At 47.3% G+C, this 25,887-nt stretch overlaps 1 protein-coding gene across 2 annotated transcripts in view; it reads left to right on the top strand.

Moving 5' to 3' along the window:
* Window positions 1-6,407: 6,407 nt before the first annotated feature.
* The window catches only part of CRMP1 (collapsin response mediator protein 1), a 105,186-nt gene continuing 85,706 nt past the window's right edge, over window positions 6,408-25,887 (top strand). Inside the window, exon 1 of one of the 2 annotated variants that reach the window (XM_068277051.1) lies at window positions 6,408-7,141. In XM_068277051.1, coding sequence (XP_068133152.1) covers window positions 6,773-7,141 — 369 coding nt within the window. In that variant the 5' untranslated portion in view covers window positions 6,408-6,772. The remainder of the gene's footprint in view (window positions 7,142-25,887) is intronic. The other variant, XM_068277043.1, reaches the window with a different exon arrangement.

Genomic DNA, 25,887 nt, shown 5'->3' with positions numbered 1-25,887 from the left:
AGACACATATCAGGCAAATCGCTTAGCAAAGCCCCCAGCCCAGCACCCAGCAAAGCCCCCAGTCCAGTAAATCGCCTAGCAAAGCCCCCAGCCCAGCACCCAGCAGATCGCCCAGCAAAGCCCCCAGCCCAGTACCCAGCAAAGCCCCCAGCCCAGTACCCAGCAAAGCCCCCAGCCCAGCACCCAGCAAAGCCCCCAGTCCTCCCCAGTCCAGCACCCAGCAAATTACCCAGCTCCCACCAAGTCATCCAGCCCAGCACCCAGCAAAGCCCCACCCCAGCACCCAGGCAGCAACCAGCAAAGAGCCCAGCCCTCCCCAGCACCCAGCAAAGCAACCAGTCCTCACCAGCCAGCACTGGCTACCTAATATTGGTATATATGGGCACATAGCTACTTAACTCTGTATTCTGGGGAACATTGCTACTTCATTTATGTATACAGGGCCCACTTGGCTACTTAATTAATTATTTTATCTTGATGTGCCTGACAGTTTAATTTGTTCATTGTAAGACACCTGGTTACTTTATTATTTTATCTGGAGGTGTGTGACTACTTAATATTTTTTTTTATATATAAGTATGACTATCTGATGAATTATCATAAAGCATGTAACTACCTTATTATTTTATCTAAAGTTTATATTGGCAGAACCACTCTCTGGAAATAACACACTACTTATTTCATGTACATTTGGGTCTACCCATGACCCATCATGACCATGCCCATGATCCAGTGCAAGGCCACACCCCTTTTCATGCTGCCGCATGCTGCGCGCCCCACATATAACCAGCTTCCATGCCACTGAATCCAGAACCTGCATAGCCTCCATAAAAACAAACAATTCTGGAGCAGCCCCTGCAGTGATGGACTGTCCTCAGAAGAGCTCACAATCTATTCCCTACCACAGTCATAGATTACTGTTTGAGCTCAAAATTGGGGGGGAGGGGGTGATGGGGAGTGTGGGCCCCAGGATGAAACTTCCCTGGTGGGCCCTTAGTGTCCCAGTTCGACCCCGCATGGCACTTATGCTGAGGCGTTGAGGGTTGTGATGCAATCTGCGGAAAAATACTGCAGAGAGCGTCGGTGTGGGGACAGAGGCATGTCAGGAGGCAGAGAACACGCCTCTGTGTCCCATCTACCCCCTGGAAGATCCACCTGGGGTTCTCTTTAAATTGGCCCTAGACTGCGATCCGTACACTACACACCACTCTTAGAGGCATCAGCCTATGTATATTGCAGCCTGCCAGCTATGATCGCAGCTGGCAGGTTGATAACAGATCACCACTGTTTACAGCTGCAGGAAATCGGTGCGCAAGCTACTCCACCAGGGAACTGGCGCGCAAGTCCACAGCCAGGACTTTGAAGCCAATCGCCGTTAGGCGGTCCTGGAGACGCCGCTCTCCCACCACCCATCGGCGTGAGGAGGTCGGGAGGTGGTTAAGTGAAAATAAAAACTAGCATCATGCACTTTTTTTTTATTTATTGGCAAAACCACATGCACTCCTGGCCACGTATATCCCAGCTAGGCTAACGGCTGCAGGTCTATCCAGGCTTGTGGTGCCATGCTGCTGGGCGGATAACTGTCCAGTGGAGAGGGTACATTTCACTGTCGATTTGGTGGTAAATCAACAAATACAGCCAGTGGGGTAGCTAAGGAGCTGTGGGCTCCGATGCAAGTTTTACAATGGGGCCCCCCAAGCACGCTATACATAGCAATTGATACGGCGCACCAAAACCTGCCAATGGCAACTACAGTGTCAGAGGTGCAAGTAGGGGATGAGGAACAGTTTGTTAATAATTACCACTATTCAAAGTACCTAGAGAAGTGATTATTATGAGCACCAGACCAATAGAGAGCTAATACTGTAGTTGAGGGAGGGCCCTTCGGGCAGGGCTACCTCTGCAACCCCTATTGCTATGCCCCTCAATCCAGCCAACCCTGCTGCCACTATGGCCCAAGTCTAAAGGGCACATTTTTGCATGCTGACACTGTTATAAGATGGATGCAACCATTATATAAGGTGAGAATCATTAATTTTATTGGTGACCTCCACTACTGGTACTTTTCACACACAGGGACCGCCTCTGGTCTCCGCTCTTTCTTCTGTTTGACTCTTTTTACAGACTCCTGATTGTGGCTGGCAACATATCTGCTGTGACAAAACTTGACTTGCTCTGGGATCACAGGATCTGCTCACCCCTTTAATGGAGTTATATACTGTACTTTGCTACTTGACTGTTTAGGAGAGGAGGACAGAGGTGGAAAAAGACCAAAGGGTAGAAGAACAAAGAGGAAGGAACAACAATTTGCCTTAAATCTCTACAATCTATGTTCACCTCCACTAAATATTCATCTCTATATATAATTTCCAAGTGTCCCTGCATCCGTCCCTATGTCAGTACTTTTTTTCACTGCGCATGTGCAGGGACAGACGCAGAGACACTGCCAAGAGCCAGAGGAGGATGGGGCCAGAAGGGGCGGGCATGTGCAGGGACAGACGCAGAGACACTGCCAAGAGTCGGAGGAGGACGGGGCCAGAAGGGGCGGGCGTGTGCAGGGACAGACGCAAAGACACTGCCAAGAGCCAGAGGAGGATGGGGCCAGAAGGGGCGGGCATGTGCAGGGACAGACGCAGAGACACTGCCAAGAGTCGGAGGAGGATGGGGCCAGAAGGGGCGGGTATGTGCAGGGACAGACGCAGAGACACTGCCAAGAGCCGGAGGAGGATGAGGCCAGAAGGGGCGGGCATGTGCAGGGACAGACGCAGAGACACTGCCAAGAGCCGGAGGACGACGAGGCCAGAAGGGGCGGGCATGTGCAAGGACAGACGCAGAGACACTGCCAAGAGCCGGAGGAGGATGGGGCCAGAAGGGGCGGGCGTGTGCAGGGACAGACGCAGAGACACTGCCAAGAGCCGGAGGAGGATGGGGCCAGAAGTGGCGGGCATGTGCAGGGACAGACGCAGAGACACTGCCAAGAGCCGGAGGAGGATGGGGCCAGAAGGGGCGGGTATGTGCAGGGACAGACGCAGAGACACTGCCAAGAGCCGGAGGAGGATGGGGCCAGAAGAGGCGGGCATGTGCAGGGACAGACGCAGAGACACTGCCAAGAGCCGGAGGAGGATGGGGCCAGAAGGGGCGGGTATGTGCAGGGACAGACGCAGAGACACTGCCAAGAGCCGGAGGAGGATGGGGCCAGAAGGGGCGGGCGTGTGCAGGGACAGACGCAGAGACACTGCCAAGAGCCGGAGGAGGATGGGGCCAGAAGTGGCGGGCATGTGCAGGGACAGACGCAGAGACACTGCCAAGAGCCGGAGGAGGATGGGGCCAGAAGTGGCGGGCATGTGCAGGGACAGACGCAGAGACACTGCCAAGAGCCGGAGGAGGATGGGGCCAGAAGAGGCGGGCATGTGCAGGGACAGACGCAGAGACACTGCCAAGAGCCGGAGGAGGATGGGGCCAGAAGGGGCGGGTATGTGCAGGGACAGACGCAGAGACACTGCCAAGAGCCGGAGGAGGATGGGGCCAGAAGGGGCGGGCGTGTGCAGGGACAGACGCAGAGACACTGCCAAGAGCCGGAGGAGGATGGGGCCAGAAGTGGCGGGCATGTGCAGGGACAGACGCAGAGACACTGCCAAGAGCCGGAGGACGACGAGGCCAGAAGGGGCGGGCGTGTGCAGGGACAGACGCAGAGACACTGCCAAGAGCCGGAGGAGGATGGGGCCAGAAGGGGCGGGCATGTGCAGGGACAGACGCAGAGACACTGCCAAGAGCCGGAGGAGGATGGGGCCAGAAGTGGCGGGCATGTGCAGGGACAGACGCAGAGACACTGCCAAGAGCCGGAGGAGGATGGGGCCAGAAGGGGCGGGCATGTGCAGGGACAGACGCAGAGACACTGCCAAGAGCCGGAGGAGGATGGGGCCAGAAGGGGCGGGTATGTGCAGGGACAGACGCAGAGACACTGCCAAGAGCCGGAGGAGGATGGGGCCAGAAGGGGCGGGCGTGTGCAGGGACAGACGCAGAGACACTGCCAAGAGCCGGAGGAGGATGGGGCCAGAAGTGGCGGGCATGTGCAGGGACAGACGCAGAGACACTGCCAAGAGCCGGAGGAGGATGGGGCCAGAAGGGGCGGGCGTGTGCAGGGACAGACGCAGAGACACTGCCAAGAGCCGGAGGAGGATGGGGCCAGAAGGGGCGGGCATGTGCAGGGACAGACGCAGAGACACTGCCAAGAGCCGGAGGAGGATGGGGCCAGAAGGGGCGGGCGTGTGCAGGGACAGACGCAGAGACACTGCCAAGAGCCGGAGGAGGATGGGGCCAGAAGGGGCGGGCGTGTGCAGGGACAGACGCAGAGACACTGCCAAGAGTCGGAGGAGGACGGGGCCAGAAGGGCGGGCGTGTGCAGGGACAGACACAGAGACAATGCCAAGAGCCGGAGGAGGACAGCCCAGAAGAGGCAGACACGGCATTGCGGGTTCACGCATGTGCACGGCGGATTTGTGACAGACCTAGCCCGTTTTTAAATGGTCTAAGGTCACTAGTAAGGAATATTATTTAGGCCAAATCTGGATGGTCTAGTTAGTATTTTTGCTTACTTTCTTCAATTTAAGCTTGAATTTTGCAATAAGAAGTTGATGATCTGAGCCACAGTCAGCTGCAGGTCTTGTTTGTCTGACTATATAGAAGTTCCCCATCTCTGACTGCAGAGTATATAGTCAATCTGGTTTCAGTATTGATATCCATGTGTAGAATTGCCTTGTAGGCTGTGGAAAAGTGTATTATCTTGACAAAATTCTATTATCATCTGCCCTGCTTCATGTTGTACTCCAAGGCCAAACTTGCCTGTTATTCCAGTTATCTTTTTATTTCCTCCTTTAGTATTCCAATCCTCTCTGATAAAAGAAACATCTTGTTTTTTGGCTATAGTTCCAGGAGGCCTTGTAGATCTCCATAAAATTGGTCCACGTCAGCACCTGTAGTTGGGGCACAGACTTGAATTCCAGTGATGTTGAATGGTTTGCCAGAGATAGAAAGGTGTTGTCCCTTATAATGCATATGCCATAGATAGCATGCTATCCATGATGTGTCTAATATCCATCCGATGTCCATAAAGGTTGCGCAGGACAGGACTTAGTTTCATCACTGCAACGAACACCTCGACCATGTCTGAAAGGATCATATACTCAACACAGGATCTGTCGACAGGTCCATCTTCCCATTGTAGTCAGTTGTGGGAAAGGGTCCAACAGCGGGCAGAGTGTTAACCTAGCCTTTTGATAAATGCAACAATGGCTGATTATTATTATTACAGGAAAATATTTTCTCATATACTTTATTTAATTTTTGCATTTTTTTATAAATAAAAAATCAATATTTTAAAGATGTTTTGTTTTACATAGAAATCAAATACAAGATAGATAGATAGATAGCTTTTTTTCTGTTTCCTTCCAACACAGGGGACCAGTACAAATCTTGACTCTTCCTGTTCAGTAAGCCAGCACCTATTCAGTAAAGAGACCTTGGGCTACACTCTTTAACACTGCTACTACTTAGCTCACCCTAATGGCTACGTGTGTGTGTGTGTGTGTGTGTGTGTGTGTGTGTGTGTGTGTGTGTGTGTGTGTGTGTGTGTGTGTGTCTGTGTGTGTGTGTGTGTGTGTGTGTCTGTGTGTTTTGAAACCATAGTGGTTAGCACTCTCGTCTTGCAGCGCTGGTTCCCTGGTTCGAATCCCAACATCTGCAAGGAGTTTGTATGCTCTCCCTGTGTCGGCCCTAGACTTCAGCACATACACCACACAATACATACATAGACATAGGACTATGGTAGAGAATTAGATTGTGAGCTCCTCTGAGGGACAGTTAGTGACAAGATGATATAATCTCTGTACATCGCTGCGGAAGATGTTGGCACTACATAAATAATAATAATAATTACCAAACACAAGCTGCAATCAATAAATACATAGTGGATTGCTTTTTATACTTTGCTAATAGTCATTCAATAAAATGACACATCACTTCCAACAACACTGTAATGATTAGTGAATTGAGCCTATTGTCTAGCAGGTTCGCTCTAATATGCCCACAGACATGAGATCACTGCCAGTCTGCCACAAAACCAACCAGTTCACAGTCATTTGACATCTACGGGTAACATATTCCCAAGAAGCATTTTTACTTCTTTTCCCATCTTTTTGCTGTGATGTGACAGCCGCTCAGAGCTTCACCTTCACACATCTGCAGCCGTGTCTTCCTATAAGGCATGATAGGAGTGCCCATGTATGGGTACCTTTAGGGTGAGTTTTCTGAATGCCTGTCAGTGCTTCAGGAAGAGGAGGGACACATCTGTCTCCTGCTGGTGGGAGGTGAAGGGAAGCTACACAGAGGTTCTCTCTCTCCGAGAGGTGTCTCTCTAGAGCAAGGCAGTGCCCTGAGTGACTGAGTGGGGACTGGCTGGCTGTGCTCTCGTCTCAGGCACCAGCCCTGTGAGCCAGCACAGCCTGTGCTGCATCTGCTGCTGCTGCTATCTGATCTCCATGTGCAGCAGAGCCTGTGCTGATCTTCCCTGCCTCCAGGATTCTCCTTGCTCAATCCAGACTGCACACTTCCTCGGCTCTGCTGATAACAATAGGGCTCTCGTGTCTCTCCCTGCTTCCTATACAGACACCGCACTGCTGCATTTTATATGATCATCATTATCCTCAGCACCAGCAGCAGCAGCATCAGCACCAGCAGCAGCTCATCCATCCAGACACAGGGATAGGGGTGTAGCATGGCAGCGGAGAGGAAAAGGAATTGGAATAAAGAAGATGATCTGCCTGTGTACCTGGCCAGACCCGGCACCACTGCCCAGACCCCCCGGGTAAAATATGGGGGGATGTTCGCCTCCGTGGAGGGGGCTTATGAGAACAAGACCATTGATTTTGATGCCTACAGCGTGGGCAAGAAAGGGACCCGCACCCCCAGGAGCAGCAGCAGGCCGGACATGGATGGGGAGAATTTCAGCGAGACGGCGAGTGATGTGAGTGAGATCTCCGGCTCTGTGATCAGCTCCCCCGGGGAGAGGGATGACCGGAGCATCGGCATTGAAATCAAGTACTCGTGTGGCAAAGAGCTGCTGCAGGGCGAGGACAATAGCAAGGTACAGTGACAGCTGGGGGAGGCTGGGGGCCTCTGCACCAGCACTGGGGGCTGGGGGCACCATCGCTCTGGCCAGGCACAGCTCTCAGCTGCACATGTTAACCCTTTAACTTTCATTAGGCGTGGGTCAGCCTGGGGTGTGAGAATAATAAGGGTGCTTTAAGATGATGAGAAATCACAAGACTCAGCCAGACATGTCAGGCTGGTAGGACATGCTGAGACTTGTGGTTCCTCAAGAATCATTAATGATTACTTTTTTGGTTTAAAAGGAACCCGAGGTGTGAGACCTATGGAAGTTGCCGTATTTCTTTCCTTTTAAACAATACCAGTTGCCTGGCAGTGCTGCTGATCTTTCTGGTCAGTAGGGTCTAAACCACACACCTTCAACAAGCATGCAGCTAATCTTGCCAGATTTGTCATAGACATCTGATCTGCATGCTTGTTCAGGGTCTAAGGCTTAAAAGTATTAGAGACGGAGGATCAGCGGGACAGCCAGGCAATGTGCATTATTTAAAAGGAAATAAATATGTCAGCCTCCACATCACTCTCACCTTGGGATTTCTTTAATGTTTTAGGCCTCTGTGATAGCAACACTTACCCAATGTCTGCCTAGGTCTTATGTATCTATATAATCTACAGTAACCTGTCTATCTCATCCCCTCTGTGTACTCATCTGTGTCTGTCTGCCCCCCCCCCCCCCCCCCCATCCAAACTTTGCTATAACTAATAAAAAAAAATGTAACCATTTTGTCTTTAAATAATCTTTTTCTTTCTCATAAAACAGTTTTCCTATAAAACTGTTATCTATAGCCTGGTACACACATCCAGTTTTGATTGGCGAATTTTGACACCTCCATGCAGTATGAGGGCTCTCTTCCACTTGCAGCGATTGCGATGCTGAATTGCAAAATTGCAAATCGCTAGCGATTTTTAAATTGCTAGGGTTTGCTAAATAACATAGGAATCGCGGTAGGAACGATTTTTACTGCGATTTTGCTATGCAGGGCATTCCATAGCAAAATCGCAATCGCCGAAAAAAATTAGCAACTTGCTGAATTGCAATCACTAGGGTTTAGCGCAAACGCCAGCGATTGCAAGTGGAAAAGGGCACTGAGAGTTTACCTACAAAATCTGCTCATAGTATTCAAAGTCTGATGGCCTGCATGCTACATGGAGACGGTGAAATTGGTTAGTAATCGGTCAATCAAATTTGCAAGTGTGTATACACCCTAAAGCCTGATACACACTTTCAATTATGATTGGTCAATCATTGACCAATTTTACCTCCTCCATGTAGTATGAGTGTCAACAGATGTAAAATACTATGAGAAGAAAGTGTAGGTAAACCATGGGACTTCATGGAGATGGTAAAATTGGTCAGTGACTGGCCAATCATAATGAAAAGTGTGTTGATTGGCCAATCACTGACCAATTTTAACACCTCCATGTAGTATGAGGGGCATCAAACTTTGAATACGATGAACAGATTGTGTAGATAAGCTCTCATATTACATGGAAGTTGTAAAATTGACCGATCATTGTCCAATCAAAATTGGATGTGTGCACCAGGCTTCAAGCCTGATACACATTTTAAATTTTGGTTGGCCAATCACTGACCAATTTTATCACCTCCATGTAGTTTGAGAGCTTCCCTACGCAATCTGCTGATAGTATTCAAAATCTGTTGATTCTAAAGGTGCCCATACATGGTACAATTTTTCATTTTTTTATTCGATTAGATAATTTAGTTCGATTATTCCGTTGGATCGAATATAAAGATTTTTCCAGCATGTCCGATCAGATTTTTTTCAAAAAAACGGGATAATCGTTCAAATTTCTTGATCGGAAAAAAAAATATTTTCTTCTTTCATTCGATTCGATCATTTAGATAAAAAAATGGGAAATCGAACGTTTTTATTGTACCGTGTATGGCCACCATAATACTACACAGCTGTGGTAAAATTGCTCAATCCTTGGCCAATCAAAATTGAAGGTGTGTACAAGGCGTAATTCTATCTATCTAATGAACATAACATGGCAGAGGGTACTTTTTCTTACCATGTTTCCGTGTAACAGTCGTGATGAGTTGATGTCAGAGTGTTCCTTGGTTTTCTGTAAAAGAAAAAATAAAAGGCTCCAATCAATTACAAGTGATTTTTGTTAAAACCCAGTCTATTTCAAGGTCACAATAAAACGGTATTAAACTGTATTGTTAAGCGTCTTAAATGATTTAGAAAATAATCCACAGAGTATAGAGAACTGTATACGTAACTGATATGTGGCATGGTTTTGACGTGCCTTGAACATGAAGCAGCATATAGTATGCTGTAGATTTGTGAATTGTTAAATCTCAGTGGAAATATAGGATGATTGTTTTCTGATGCTATAAAACACACGAAGATCATTGGAAACATGTGTCATGGGTTTTGCTGAGCGTACTGACAATGTGGCAAGGCAGACAGCAGCCTAGCATGAATGGATGTATTACAGGCATATTTTCTCTGTTGTGAAGCACATGTTACAGTGTTAGATAAAGGAGACCGTAGATTGCGTTAGTCAATATTTAAACAGAAGTTGCAGTTGTTGGAGAGATTTAACTCGTTCCTTGCTTGAGTGGTGAAGTATAGCAAAGGGTGCTGGGAAACTTGGCTGTAGTGTGACAAAGGGATGTGGGCTCAGAGTCTGGGAGGCCCCAGCTCTCCTCTGCTAGAGCTTACCTTCTGTCCCAGCACATTGCCTCTGCATTTTAATGTCCTGGGGTCTGCTGATTTGGGACTGGCTGACAGCAAGCAACATGAATCTCAATATGCAAATGTGCTATTAAACGAAGAGGGTGATTAATGGAAGGGGAAATGAGGTCAACTTGTGTCCTATTTGTTAACCCATATGTTGCCATACCCTTACCTTTGCCCCCAAAGTATACTTGTTACAAACCTTCCCCTGTCCCTGTGCCAGGGATGTCCAACTCCAGTCCGCGAGGCCCATATCCATGTCGGTGTTTAGGATGGTCAGAGAAATGTGTTCTAGTTGATGAACCACACTTTTCCTGATTCAGTCCCATCAATTACTTTGAGCTGTGCCAAAAATGTGTGAGGACCTCGGCCCTTGGGGATTGGAATTAGACATCCCTTCCCTATGCCTAAATTTATCAATACACCACTAACTAAGATTATTATTAAAGTTATTCTTCCACCTATGGATCCCACAGCAATCTTAACTTAAAGCAAACCTGAGAAGAAGGATAAAATAAGTTTATACATAACTGGGGGCCAAGTTTTATACATACATTCCTCTAGCCCTCTTCCCGCTGATCCGTCCCTCGGCATCCTCCTCCGCTGCCTCATTCCTCCGCAATCTGGCTCGGTAACTTTGGGAATCGGGGCTTACTGCGCATGTGCGGCCCGGCCACGCGCCCCATCTAGCTCCCATCTCTGGAAGCATTCTGCCCCTTGACTATCCTGAGACTCCCCATTTCTGAGGTTCAGTAACTTATAACTTTTTTCAGGTGTCCTTTAATAGAAATAAAGTCCAAACAATAGCCTACAACATTATTATTATTTAGTATTTATCATTTGACATATCCCGCACTGCTTCACAGAGTATATAGTCCAGTGTTCTCACTGGAATTTTTTTTTTCCAGCCGAGTGGCAGGAAAAAGTAGCTGGGCGGGGCACAATGCAGGGCTGGCAGATCTTACAGCATAGAAGGAGGATGAGGAGGTGGTCCGATGACAGCCAGTTGCTCACCAAAATTAGATGGAAGGAGCACCCAGCTAAAAGAAACTGGGGATGTAACGATTGTAGAATCGTCTCCGTGGTCAGCGCACCAGACGTGCGCTGACACGGCGGATTTCCTCCACAAGCGTATACATTTGCAGGAACCCAGCAGTAGGTGCAATGCACCTGCAGAGGGAAATTCCTGACGGCAGGTGGAGCTGTGGAGTGCAGAGGAACAGCTCCTCTGCTCTACCACACACGCCAGACAGGAATTGTACGAAGGGAAGAACTGTAATCGCAAGAGAAGCGATTGAGAGTGAGCACAGAGACAGATTGTGTGTGTGTGCATAAAACTAGTCGCAAACCCGCGACTGTGCACACACCACAGCAGATACGAAGCAGGAACGCGATCGCGAGAGGTGCGATCGCCAAGCGTGACACAAGGCTACAGCAAGGCGGAGCACGAGAGTAGCAAAGGCACAGCAAATCATACAATGAGGAAATATGGAAAATAACAAACGCTAGCTAACCGCGAACACCGCACTCATTCGCAACAGTGCACGCGGTTACGCGCGGTCTCCACGTGATAAGCACAATAGAGACAAGCACGCCTAACTAACCATCGACAGACAAACATGAAACAGAGGACGCGAACGCTTGCCTAACGGTTACCTCACCGAGCCTCCAGCAAGCGTCCGTAGCAGACAAGACAGACACACGAAAACAGGGACAAGCGAGAGATAGGATCCACAGCACTAGCGAGAAGCGAGTGCAATCCAGGTACAGAGTAGCAGAACAGAAGGATCCACAGCGCTAGCGAAAAGTGGCTAGCGCGATCCCAGAAGACAGAACAGAAGGATCCCCAGAGCTAGCGAAAAGTGGCTAGCGCGATCCCAGGAGACAGAACAGAAGGATCCCCAGCGCTAGTGAAAAGTGGCTAGCGCGATCCCAGGAGACAGAACAGAAGGATCCCCAGCGCTAGCGAAAAGTGGCTAGCTCGATCCCAGAAGACAGAACAGAAGGGATAGCTGGTAGCAACCGCTGCACCAGCTATACTCCAAGAACAGAGATCAGAACCATTTCCTGTCGACCACCGCTGGGACAGGACAACAGCAACAGAACAAACAAACAGATAAACAATCCTAACTGCACTAGGGAAATCTGCCTAGCACAGTTTCCAAGAATTACTCTAAGATAACTTCAACAAGAAGTAGCATGGCTGACACTCTCTAGGAGTGTGTACTACAAACCCTGAAGGAATGACCAGCCAAGGACTGTGGGTAATCCCAACCTTTATACTGCCAGTCATCACAGGAGGCAGGTAGGGGATTTGCATAACGAATGTATGCAAATTCCTCAGCAGCAATCTGCAGAGCTGACAAAATGTCTCTCTTAAAGAGACCTGCAGAATGCAGACGAGAACAGTGATCAAAACGCTGCCTGTCTGCACAGGCACCTGAGCAGATTCTCACAGGGGAGAACACTGTAGTCTTGTCACTAACTGTCCCTCAGAGGGGCTCACAATCTAATCCCTACCACAGTCATACGTCCACCATAATCTAGGGCCAATTTAGGAGAAAGCCAATAAGCTTATCTCTATGTTTTTGGGATGTCTGGAGGAAACCCACATAGACACGGGAGGAACAGAAAAACTCTGTGCAAATAGTGCCCTGGCTGGGATTTGAACCAGGCATCTAGCACTGCAAGGCACGAGCGCTATCCACTATGTCACCATGGTGCCCTAAACATTAAACTAAAGCTATGCACACATGCTGGAGGAAACACAGCTGAGGCAGCCATTTGGCATTTCCTTTAGCGATCTGGCATGCTAAATCTCAACATGACAACGATGAATGAGTGCCAACTAAGAATTTTCAAAACTGACAGTAGGCTCAAGCGGCACTTCTTTGCAACCGGTGAAAAATGATTGTACAGAATTGTATTCTAATTGGAACATTCTTGCCTGTCCAGGAAACTCCCACCCTGCTGCAGGAGTACCTACATGCACAAGGCATGAGATTGTGTTACTCAATTTTAAAACTTGTGCAAAAACATTTTTGGATTAGAAGCAAATTTCCCCCAAACACCCCATCTGCTGCTTGATGTCACCACATTAAAGGGGAACTGTAGTGAGAGGGATATGGAGGCAGCCATATTTATTTCCTTTTAAGCAATACCAGTTGCCTGGCATCCCTGCGGGTCTATTTGGCTGAAGAAGTGTCTGAATCACACTAGGAACAAGCATGCAGCTAATCTTGTCATATCTGTCTAATTTGTCAGAAACACCTGATCTGCTGCATGCTTGTTCAGGGCCTATGGCTGAAAGTATTAGAGGCAGAGGATTAGCTGAATAGCCAGGCAACTGGTATTGCTTAAAAGGAAATACATATGGCAGCCTCCACATACCTCTCACTACAGTTCTCCTTTAACCCTCCCTAAAGCTGACAGAAAGGATCTTTTGTGTGTAGGTGCTGCATACTGCAAACATGTCCCAAGGGTTGTTAAAGTGACTCAGTAGTGGATCCGTGCACACTAATCCACTGTTGTAGCCTGCAACTAAAATGTTTAATAAAAGCACACTTGCTGTTTCTTACCCTGAACACCTTTTCTTCTGTATTATCCAGTCATATGAAAAAATCCTGCAGGTCACACAAGCTTGTTATTCAGTTCCAGGAGATTACATCTCATCTTCTCCCATCTGATGACTCATGCTGTCTTGTCTCTACCTAGACAGCATAAGTCATCAGGTCAGATTAGTAAAAAGTGATCATGTGAGAGTCAGCAAGTTCAGCTGTCACTCTGACTGCCCCAGGACCACCTAACGCCAATTGGCGTCAAGTCCTGGGGCTGCAGTTTCACAGGGAACGGGCGCGCGCATGCGCGATCCTTCCCTGCCACTTCACGGAATGGAGTTCCGTGAATAGCCTGCTAGCTGCCGATCGCGGCTAACAGGCTGTTTGTAAATGAAAGAAATCCCCTTTGCTTAAAACTGTACAGCGCTGCGGTCCGTGGCAGTGCTGTATGAGATCGGGGATCTCTGGCCTCTGATTGGCCGGGGAGCGCCGTCCTCTCATAAGCTGATGCCTATGAGAGATGGAACAGGACGGATCGTCGTCCTGTTCCAATTCAGACACCGGAGGGGAGGGGGGAAGGGGAGGGAGGAGGGAGGGAGAGAGAGCCTCATAGAGGCTAAAGAAAAAAAAAAAAACTGCCGCAGCGATCGGACCCCTCCGGCAGCATGTCCCCTTAGGGACAAAAAAGGAGGTGAGTCCGATCGCTGGGCTCCATAGCTGGGCTGTGCAGGAGGCTGAAAAGTCTGCACAGCCCAGTACTGCAGAAAATGGCCTGGTCTTTAGGGGGGTTAGCACTGTGGTCATCAAGTGTTTAAACAGCTCTGTTTCTGAGTTTAGCAAGGTTGGCTGATAATTACTGAGTGTGTGTTTGGGTCATTGTGGTCATGTACAATAACTTGCAGTGAGACCCGGCCAAATCTGACCATGTATGTTCATCAACTTAGAAGAACCTCACAGTGGCGTAATTACAATTCATGGGGCCCCTCTGCAAAACTTAGATGAGGCCTCCTCAATGTTCACACCCTTCCCTTGCCTCCTTGTGATGCCCTTCACAGCCTTGGGGCCCATCTCACAAGGATCATAACACAAGCATGGCCATCATGATCTTCACACCCATAACAAGTGTAGCCACAAAAACACCTGATCTGAAGTATAGTCCCCTGTATTGGAGGAAGGGACAGACTGTAGTTGGGGCCCACGACAGCTCTGGCCCCCCTGCAATTGCAGGTGCTGCTCCCCTCTAGTTACGCCCTTGGAACCTCAGTAAGTAGAGCCCATTGGTCCTTCAATGAGGGTTAATGCATAGTACGTTTTTTACTTTTTTATCCCTAAGTTGTGGTTTAATGAATGCAGCCTGTGTGGTCTGAATAAAATCACTGGAGTAGGTCATTAATCCCTTCAGTGTGAATTTCTTCTACTGTCAACTGAAATGTCACAAAATGCAGCATGTGACATAAAAAGAACAGAGCAAGAATACTTCCCAACAGGGGTCCCCTATTCATAAGAAGGTACAGGATGCCTGCAGATTAGCTGCTCTAGCCACTTCTTCGGAAGGAGAGCTGCAGCCTGGACTCCCATGGGCTTCAGTCAAGCCCTACACAGAGCAATCATGATGTAGACACTACTGTACATTTAAACGTACCAATAGCAGTTGCTTACATTGCTGGTTGTGAAGGAGAGTGCTAGCGGGTGTGTGTTGGAGGGGGAGATGTTGTGCCTCCTCCAACATAACCTCATAGCTTGGAGAAAGGGATCCCACTTTTAGCATGACTTATTTGGTAGCACAAGAATGTCTATGCACCCTTGCAACTTCTGCCACCAGATACATTCAGGTGCCTTTTACACCTGCAGGTGAAACCAGGAGCAAGTTACTCTATTTTATCGCAAGGGGCCACAAAAGCAATGAAAGTCTATGGAGACTTTCATACCTATTGCGGTCTGTTGCAGTTTCCCCTGGAAGTATCAGATCTGACGCAAGGGTTGCTGGGTGTTACCGCAAGCACTGTGCTTAATGCACGTTGCTTGAGGTAATGGAAGTCTATGGGTGAGTGTAAAATCCGGAGCGTGGTGTGTCTGAAATCCTAGTGATGGACTTTCTGTCCAGCAGAGAGTACGTCACTGAACCGGGTCATATGAAGCAGGATTTGTGCGGTGATCGCGCACAAGTGAGTACCAGATCATCGCTGCTGAGAGTTTGCAAGAAAAAAAAAAAACAAGTGAGTACCGGGACCCGGAACGTGATGGTGATCAGCCATGCTAGACATCTATAATCTATATACATAATCTATACATTTAAGTCCGATCGCAATTGTACTTGCGCTGGTGGGTCATTGAACAGTGTGTTTGTATGGTTTATGGTTTAAAGTTTGTACAGGGCTTTACTACCTGCCCTCCTTGCCCCGTCTACACTTTGGGCGTGATTAATGAAAGGCTGGTAAATCAGCATTGCGCAATCAGTGCAGGGCCATTTTACCTATACTTGTGGCAGGGGAGCAGCGCCCGTTACCGGGGTAACCAGATTGCGTGTGTTGCCTAGTAAAGCATGAAGCACTACCAGTGTAACAGGCAGGGGGGTTGCTAGCCCCAAAAATCAGTGACACGAGCCCCGCATCTATTCTGGGGTGCCCCGGATGTCCCCCAGGCAGTCAGCTGTTGGGAGCTATGGTGCATCAATCAGGGGTATGCTGAGTGCTGTGGTGCTTCTATTTGGGCATACTGGGTGCTGTGGAGCCACAATGGGTGCTATGATGCCTTTAAGGGAGCATGCAGAGAGCTGTGGTTCTTCTATGGGGGCCTCAATGGGAGGCCCGTGGGAGCATGATGGGAGAGGGTTCACTAGAAGGTCAGGGAATGCTATGGGGGGACTGCCAGATAGCCTGGCAGCAGGGCAGCCCGCCCACCAGAAAGCCAGACCAACCAGCACAGAAGCCCGGTAACTCTACATAGTTATGTGATTTGCTGCATTTTTTTCTTGTATTAATGGAGAGAGGGATTCATGCAACATTTTGCTCGGCAGGCCTACTTAGACCGCTGTTAAGGTAATGTAAATTTGGATCCACCCATGACCACGCCCATTTTGTGGGTGGAGTGCCCCGGATCTCTTAGGATCCTAGCAACTCCCCTGGTAACAGGCACTGCACACCTGGCGTAAGTACCAGTAAAATTGATGTGTGCTTCCAGTACACATGGCAGAGCTACCAGCCTTCCTTGCATCAGGCCCTTTGTTAGCTATCTTAAAGAGGAACTCCAGTGAAAATAATGTAATAAAAAAGTGCTTAATTTTTACAATAATTATGTATAAATGATTTAGTCAATGTTTGCCCATTGTAAAATCTTTTATCTCCCTGATTTACATTCTGTCATTTATCACATGGTGACATTTTTTTTACTGCTGGCAGGTGATGTCACTGGAAGGAGATGCTGCTTGCATTTTTGGCAGTTGGAAACAGCTGTTATTTCCCACAATGCAACAAGGCTCCCACAGTGTGATGTCAGTACCTCAGTGCTGTGAGGCGCTGACATCACACTGTGGGAGTGGTTTCACCACAAAATCAGCCATACAGAGCCCCCTGATGATACATTTGAGAAAAGGAATAGTTTTCTCATGGGAAAGGGGGTATTCAGCTACTGATTGGGATGAAGTTCAATTCTTGGTCACGGTTTCTCTTTAACACTCCCTGTACACCACCGTCTGAAATGTGAATTGATTTGAATATTTTGCTTTTCTTGGGGTGAACACTATGAACTCCATACAGTGTAAAAAAAAAGTACTACAGTGGCCTTCTGCCCTCTTTATTAGCTCTCCTACAGAGATGGATTAAAATTTAATGGGGCCCCAGGCAAGGTAGTAGATTTGGCGCTCCCTTGTGGTCCTTTTGGGAAGCTGCAGTGAGGAGAGAAGGTGATACCCACTAGGTCTCAAGCACATACCCAGGTTGCCTGGTGGATGATCCGGCTCGGTTCTCCTATGATCGTGAGATAGTTAGTGGCAGCAACTACAAACAATCTTTAGTCAATCGGTAATTGGAACAGAGCAAAGTACCCATTATCCAGAACTCAGGCAACTGGAAATCTCAACTAACCGGCATGCCTGAGGGCATAACGGGGCTGAGCTTTGGAGGGTTTGCAGGGCATTGTAGGGTGGACAATACTCACCAAGCCTCCAGGCACCGTCTTCTACCCTTCCTGCAGCTCCCTTCGGCTTTCCGGCGTCCATGCACGGCTCTTGGCGTGTCAACTGACCCGATGCAGGACAGATGGCCCGCCAGGAGGCGTACACACAGGATGCCAGAAAGTCACTAGGAGCTACAGGAAGGGTACAAGACGGCACCTGGAGGCTCGGTGAGTATTTTCTGCTGCTTGGAGGGGGAGGTTTGGGCATTTCAGCTGGTTGCATAAAGCGGAATATAACCCTGCATTTCAACTTTGCTCTAAAACATTATTTACAGCATATTATATGCAACCAGCATTTTTTTACTAGACCAGCATTGGAAGGGTTACACACAGAGCTTTAAAGTTCCGTGGAGAGAACAGCTCCCCGCAGCCGATACATTTAAATAAACAGAATGTAACAAGTGAGGAATGTTACACACTCTTTGGCTGTCCTCCAGCTCCTGCACAGTCAGAGAGAGTGAGTCACATTCCACACTTGTTACATTTTGTTTACTTAAATGTATCTATCTAAACTTGGGCTGCAGGGAGCAGTTTAAAGCTCTGTGTGTTAGAGCAAAGTTGAAATGCAGGGTTATATTCCGCTTTAAGCAACGGGCAATACACACCTGTGTCGGATACTTTGCTGTAAGTAGTTTCTTGGCACACTTCCTTCATTGCAAAAATGAAACACCTCATACCTCCAGCAGATCATCCAATCCTAGTTTATGCCTTCATCACATCGCGCAGTAAGATAGAACCTCTTACTGCACCTGTGCAGGACACGTTTGCCAACCTGAACACGTACGAGTATGCGCTCGGCCAGGTACGTGCAGGCGTAGTGGCCCTCCAACTGATCAGTCAGCAGAAATGAAAGTAAGCCACGGCGGGGGACCGGAGGATCGGTTTAGCACGCCGTGGGCACAGGACAGCTGCAGGGGGCTGGTCGAAGCCCCGGGTAAGTGAGACACTTTTTCCTGTGGTCGGTTAAGGTTCCCTTTAAAGAGATTGCATAATCTCAGTATTAAGATGTACAGTGTAAGTGAGCATGATCATCTAGCGAAACAATTATTTCCAGTGTATTAACATTTAATGACTTTGTCAATATGTATAATTTATGAGCACTGGGAACAATAAACTATGCAGTAACAGTCAGTGCCAAGTGGCAACTAGAAAAAGCAGATAAATTCCTGGGTTGTATAAAAAGATAAAACACGCAGGTATGATACTGACACATGTCCTCAGACATACAACCCCACAAACAAACATTTGTCAGAAGTCAAATGTATGGTATAATCAACAGAATTTAAAGAGAACTTGAGGTAAAAATAAACTGCTGAGATAAATAATTGTATTTATACTCCTACTCCTAAAAATGACTTATGTTAAACATTTACAAAGTAGATTGAATGTTTTATTGTCTTTGCTCAACAGCAGTTTATTAAGTGCCCCAGAGTTAAAATACATGATCTATTGCCCTTTTTCTATCTCCCTCTGCCCTTAGAAGTTGTATAATGCCAGGAATACTTATATGGCTGTAATTTGCTGATTAGTGAGGATTACTATATTCCAACAAGATACTCACAAGACAGAAGTTGTCACTTGCATTTGTGAAAATCAACTCTTTCAGACAGGTTAACATGTTTTGCACTGCACATACACATGTTTATCCCATCATGTTACATGTCACCTCGGGTACACTTTAAGCTCGTTTCAAATTGAGCCGACCTTGCCTTAACTGCCAGTACTGACCTCTTGGCTAGTCAGACCTTGCTACTTGTCTTGCCTCCAAGACACCAGCCTTCTATCTGCACTTCACCTCAACCTCTCACCGAGTTCTCTCCATCGCTGATGGGAAAATCAAGGGGCCGCTTCCTGGTGGCCACTAGGCAGGAATTAAATCCGTCGCCCACTAGGTGTGGTGTCCCATCATCTCTTGCACAGTGCTCTGATGAAAGAAAGAAAGACAAACACTTATATCATGCTTTTCTCCTGGCGGACTCAAAGCGCCAGAGCTGCAGCCACTAGGACGCACTCTATAGGCAGTAGCAGTGTTAGGGAGACTTGCCTAAGGTCTCCTGCAGAATAGGTGCTGGCTTACTGAACAGGAAGAGCCAAGATTCGAACCCTGGTCTCCCATGTCAGAGGCAGAGCCCTTAACCCTGATGAAGACCCGCGGCCACTTAAAAGACAACTATTGATGTTAACTAAAATTCTAAATGCCACATATATTTCCAGTAATTACTAGCAAATAGCAATACAAAGTCTTTTTTTCATCTTTTCATGTTTTATATGAAGAAAATGACATTTACAGAGAACAGTTTTCACAGTGGGCATTACTATGGAGGACTGTGTCCAGCACATTACATCTGTTAAACTGCCGTTCAGGAAGATGGTGCCTTAATTGGCAGCCATGACCACAGGATTCTGGCTTTTTCTTGTTTTTCTTACCTTTTCCTTACCAATTCACCTTGTTCGGTTCCCCCCCTGAAGGTGTACAGTGTGGTCCAGTGTAGCCTGGGACACTGGTGCGGGTTGTGGGAGGTCCAGGACCTGGACTTTTCTCCACATTGCCGCTGCCGTTTGTCTGTTGTCTGTGCAGGTACAGGCCGTGTGGAGTCCACCACTGCTACCCAGGAGATCAGGGCTCCACTGAGGTACGAAGACACTGCGTTGATCGGGAAACCTTTGGCCTTGCTGGATGCCAGCTCCACCCAATCATCGGCTGATGAGGCTTCCCCCGTCCCCCTCTGTCCCACGGGGGTCTCAATGCAGCCCTCCGAACAGCGGCCCAACAGACCCGACGGCCTGTTCAATATTTACCTTTCCAGGCTCCAGCGGGGGCGTTGTTGCGGCTCTTCTGATGGAGATAGGCGGAAATAGCCGATCTCCGTCGGGTCTGCTTTACTGCGCAGGCACAGGAGACTTGCGCCTGCGCAGTAGAGCAGCCCGACGGAGATCGGCTATTTCCGCTTATCTCCATGGGAAGGAGCGGATACTGCGCTGGAACCAAAAGGTAAATATTTACATCGCCGCCGCTCCAGGAGGATTTTCTCCGCTGCCGTGGGACTGAGAAGGACGGGGGAAGCCTCAATAGGATCCAGAGGCTTCCCCCACCCGAGGTGAGTACCCCCTAGGGGAGTTTTTTTTGTTAGAGATTTTCTTTAACAGCCTATAATGCACATACTGGATGTAACATGTCAGTATCTTAAAAAAAATGAGTAATAATAACAATGCGTGCAGGGCCGGATTTCTGGAAAGGCCGCAAAGGACGGGCCTTGGGCAGCTGCAGCTCAGGGGGGCACCTGGACATGAAGTGGCTGCCTTATATGAAAGAGGAGGCTGAAAATGGGGAGCAACACATGAAAAATGAAACTGATGCTTCACGAAAGAGAGGGGCTGCTGTACATGGATGATACACATGGAAGAGGGGGCTGCACATGGAATGGGAGAGGTGCTGCTGCACAAGAAAAGAGAAACACAACATACTAGGCCTAGGGGCACAAAGAGTATAAATCCGGCTTTGTATGCGTGTAGATTACATAAGTCATTAGTGTCGCATTGTAAGGCATTTAAAACACGAGTATAGAGAAACATAGCGTCACCACTCACAACGCACTTGTGTCCCAGAGAGTCTGGATCTCCGGCCCCTAGTGACAACGAGCCCTAAGACCAGCGTATCACTATGGTTACAAAGCCGTGCGGGCCAAGGAGAGACGTAAACACTCTGGCAAACATGGCCGGTAACTATGATAGCTGGCACAGCTGGACCTTACTGTTTCTTGTCTTTTTTACATTATGGAATAGCTATTGGACTAATAAGGCAACAGTGAAGTAAAAACAGTAGAGTGTCAGTAAAAGCTATAAATCTTGAATCAGGAAGATACCGTCTATTACTTAAAAAAACGAACTTAAAAAAATATATATGAGTAAGCTTTTGGCTATTGTGCCTTCATCAGACTTCAATCCAGGATTTAAGTCTAATGAAGGCACAGTGGGGTTGGTTCACAAATGAGCACTGCTTTTAGTGAAGTAAAAGTGAGATATCTTTTGAGTAGGGTTAACAACTAAAGCAGAACTCCACAGTGTGCAAAATAACAGTATGCCCATAGCTATGTTAGCTTTTGCAATTAATCACTTATTACTATTTTCCCCTTGTTTATAATGTGCTTTGAGAGACTGCTAAAACATAGTCCCTGCTATTGAAAACACTGTGCATCATGCAGTGAGTTTTATGGACTTTCAGACTGTCATTTACTAACCTCCCCTGTTGTGTTAGCAGTGATATGCTGGCAGGAAGCAGCTTGTATTGTCATTAAAGATGATTAACCTGTTCTTGTAGCTGTAATGTAAATAATCTGTCTTCAGATCCATGTAAATACTTATTAAAAGGTGTATATATCTGTAGGACAGGTAGGAGAATGTAGGAATGGAGTGGAATGCAGTGGGTCTGCCATGAGAAACGGCAAGGTGAGACAGGTGAACAGGGAGAGCTTACACTGGACTGAGTATGAGATCTTGACAATATCCCAGCCACTGCATTAAACTACACCAAGCAGCATTTTTAACCCCCATGGCATCTCAATTCCACATAAAAAATGCATGCTGATATTGTGGCTCATTACTTAAAAAAAGTCCATTCTACCTCTTCTTTTTACATTTAACTGTTCATTAGAGGCTTTTATTACCCTACTACTGCAGCCTGACATACACAGAAAGAACAGGCAGATAAGGACTGCTGTAATTAGCAGAAGTAATGGGCACACAACAAGCTTTCGTCAGCGGGGGAGGGGGGAGATAGGAGACTGTACTTTGAACAGTTTAGAAAAGTCACACTTGATTACATTCACACCTTCCCCTGGATAAATTAGGCAAGAGGGGAGATGGGGCAGGGGGGCAGAGCCGGGACAAGGTCCTCCAGCACCCAAGGCTGAGACACCAAAGTGCGCCCCTCCATCCCTGCCACCCGAGCCATCAAACACTGATTGCTATTAGACTAAGAGGCGCCACAGGGCCCACAACCTTCCCAACACCTTAATATCTAGTTATCTGGCTGCAGTCACTGCCATGTATCCCCTTTTCTTATTTCTTTCTGCTTCAAACACAATTAGGAATGACAGCTGAATGAATTCTGCGCCCCCTCCTACACTGCGCCCTGAGGCTGGAGCCTCTCCAGCCTATGCCTCGGCCCGGCCCTGCAGGGGGGGAATCGCAGCACCCACAGCTATTAGAAAACAGAGCAAACTGCAGAAAAAAGCTACAGGGATCCCTTTAAAGCAGAAGCCAAAGAATTGTGAGATGGAGCAAAGGTCACAAGGCTAATGTTTTTGTGGTCAGAGGTGTATTAGGCCTGGTTCACACTGGGGCACTTTTCTGCAACGTTTCAGTTCTTTGCTGATTACCGCCGATCATTCTTACTTCAGCATTCGCGTCTTGTATACATTTCAAATGCGCAGCATTTTTAACCGCAATCATGTTGCGTTTCTTGTTCCCCAAAAATCAGCGCTGCAAAATTGCAATTGCCCTTTGCTATCCGAGTATGAACCAGCCCTAAAGGGATGTTGCATCGTTGCACCTTTTAGCCTCGGTTTTCAAATGAGCAGTGCGAAGCACAGTGGCATCATCCACAAGGCAAACCTAGGCAGTTGCCTAGGGCCTGGGGAAAGTCTAGGGGCCTGGTGGATGCTGCCCCCCACCAAAGCCAGGTGACCATCAGCGGTGAGCAAAACTGCCATCTTGCCTAGAGCCCCTTTTAATCTTAATACATTTTTGGTGCGAAGGCAACTTTACTCAGTAATTTTTACATCCACTCTCTGCAAGATGCTGCCTTACCCAGAGTACTTCACTCATTTTCCTATAAATTTGTACTAATTTAGTTTAAGATGCTGTACAGATCATCTGGTATGTGCAGATGTTTCATCATTTGACTGCTAATTTATACTGGTTGAACTCGATGGACGTATGTCTTTTTTCAACCAAAATAACTATGTAACTATGTAACTACTTGAGGACCGCAGTGTTAAACCCCCCTAAAGACCAGGCCATGTTTTGCTAAATTGGCCACTGTAGCTTTAAGGCCTCGCTGCAGGGCCGCACAACTCAGCACACAAGTGATCCCCCCCCCCTTTTCTCCCCACCACCAGATCACTCTGTTGGTGGGGTCAGATCGCCCCCAGGTGTGTTTATTTTTTATAAATATTTATTTATTTTTAATTACATTTTGCTCCTCCCCCCCAAACTCCCTCCCTCCTCCTGTCAGCCTATCACAGCGATAGGCTGTAACAGAGGCACTAAGATCCTCTTAAAATCATGAAAACATTCACTTGCATTTACAGATAACCTGAAATAGGGCTGGTGCACACCAGAGCAGTTCTAGAGCGTTTTTAAAAATGTATGTAAAAATGTATGTAATGTATTTCAAAGGGCTGGAGCAGAGCGGTTCGTTTTGTCCACAAACGCAAACTTGGGGGCTGCAGCATTCTTTAGATTTCTGAGGCGTTTCTGCCTCAATGTAAAGTATCGGAAAGTGAAAAAAACGCTCTGAAAAACACTAGATCAGAGCGGTTTTCCAGGCGTTTTTGTTACAGAAGCTGTCCAGTAACAGCTTTACTGTAACAATATATGAAATCTGCTACACAAAAACACTTCAAAAAACGCTAGGCATGTTTATAACATCTCTCTAAACACGCCTAGAATCGCTCTGAAAATCTGCTTCAAAAACCTCTAGCGTTTTGCGGATCTACTTTTTGGTGTGCACTGGCCCTTTATCTCTTTTTTTTATTTATTGGATTCTACCTTGCAATACTATTTGGCCTTGTTCACATCTAAAATCGAAATCACTGACACCAGCGTTTTTCGTTTCTTTTGCACAATTTTTTTTAGCGCCTCCCGGCACTTACTTGCATCCTGCGATTTTTTTATAAAGCACTTTTCTAAGCGCTTTTGCAGGGCGATTCTGTTTTTTCACTTCCTGACCTTCGTCAGGAAGAGAACTCTTTTACCCGGAAGTGAATAAATACAATGTATTTATTCATGAAAGCGCTGGGGAAAATGCTATACAAAGCAGTTATATTCCCCCCTGTCTTGCCTCTTTTTACAGTTGTATGCTCCCCTACTCTTATTTTCCCGAGGAAGCAGGAGATTGCCTGTGAAACGCATTGCAACCTATTGTGGAGTATGCCAATAAATAGTTTGTTTCATTAATTGACAGTTTGTAGTGTCTTATTATAGGAGGTAAGTCCACCACTGCCTCCCAAGCATTTTTAACAATTTTAAAGCCTGTTTTTACTCTTCTGGCACCTCTGTTCTTCGTCCTGACTTTGCATCCACCCTTGGTGGAGGGGGGTTCCCCTTTTTCCTATCTACAGAGAGCGACTTCTTAATCCTGAGTGGGGTCAGGTCAAATCTCCCCACCTGCCTGCACAGTGGTTGCCTTGGAGGTAACCCTGGTTTGTGAGTATATAATTCTTGTACTCTTTACATAATTCATTTTCCAGTACATACTACACTATATTGGGCTCTCTGTGTCATTTCTTTGCTACACAAAGCATTTTTTCAAGCGCTTTGTAATTTCCCTATACCTTCCATTAAGGCAAATCTCCCCAAAAATGGTACAGGCAGCGCTTTGGTGAGCGGATCGGTAATCGAACCGCTCAGAGATGTGAACACTCTCATAGGGAATCAATCAATCGCCAGCACTTAAAAAAAGGCAAAAACGCCCTTAGAGTGAACAAGTCCTTTCAAGGCTTTTGCCATTAACTTGAACAAATTGACCACAGACTAATACAAAATTGCCCAGTGTTTACATGTGCTCAGCAAACGTTCATCACTACTCTATTTGCCAACATTAGCACTGTAGGAATTCGAAGATCATCTTGAACTGATGGCTATAAAACCAGAAAACCACAGAACACTTTGCCACATATTCCCATTGCTCGCTTTATATCGATTTAATGTGTTTATGGCCTCTGCAATAGCTATTGCCAGTACTTAGAGGTCAGCACTCCATTTAAAAGTGGTGTAAAAAGTATGAGCAGCTTTATTGTGTACTGAGAGAAAGTCACTACAAAAGAAGCCAAGAAGCCTCCATTACTAATCTCCTAAATTTTGAGTCAAACCAGTACTTTGCTCAGGTACTTATTTAAAGAGGAACTATAACCCAGGGTTGAACCTCATCCCAGTCAGTAGCTGATACCCCCTTTCCCACAAGAAATCATTACCTTTTCTCAAATCAATCATCAGGGGGGTCTCTACGGCTAATATTGTGGTGAAACCCCTCCCACAGTGTGATGTCATGACCATGGCCCTGA

The sequence above is a fragment of the Hyperolius riggenbachi genome, chromosome 1 (genome assembly GCF_040937935.1).
Source record: "Hyperolius riggenbachi isolate aHypRig1 chromosome 1, aHypRig1.pri, whole genome shotgun sequence".
NCBI lineage: Eukaryota > Metazoa > Chordata > Amphibia > Anura > Hyperoliidae > Hyperolius > Hyperolius riggenbachi.
This window is presented reverse-complemented; position numbering and strand designations above follow the sequence as displayed.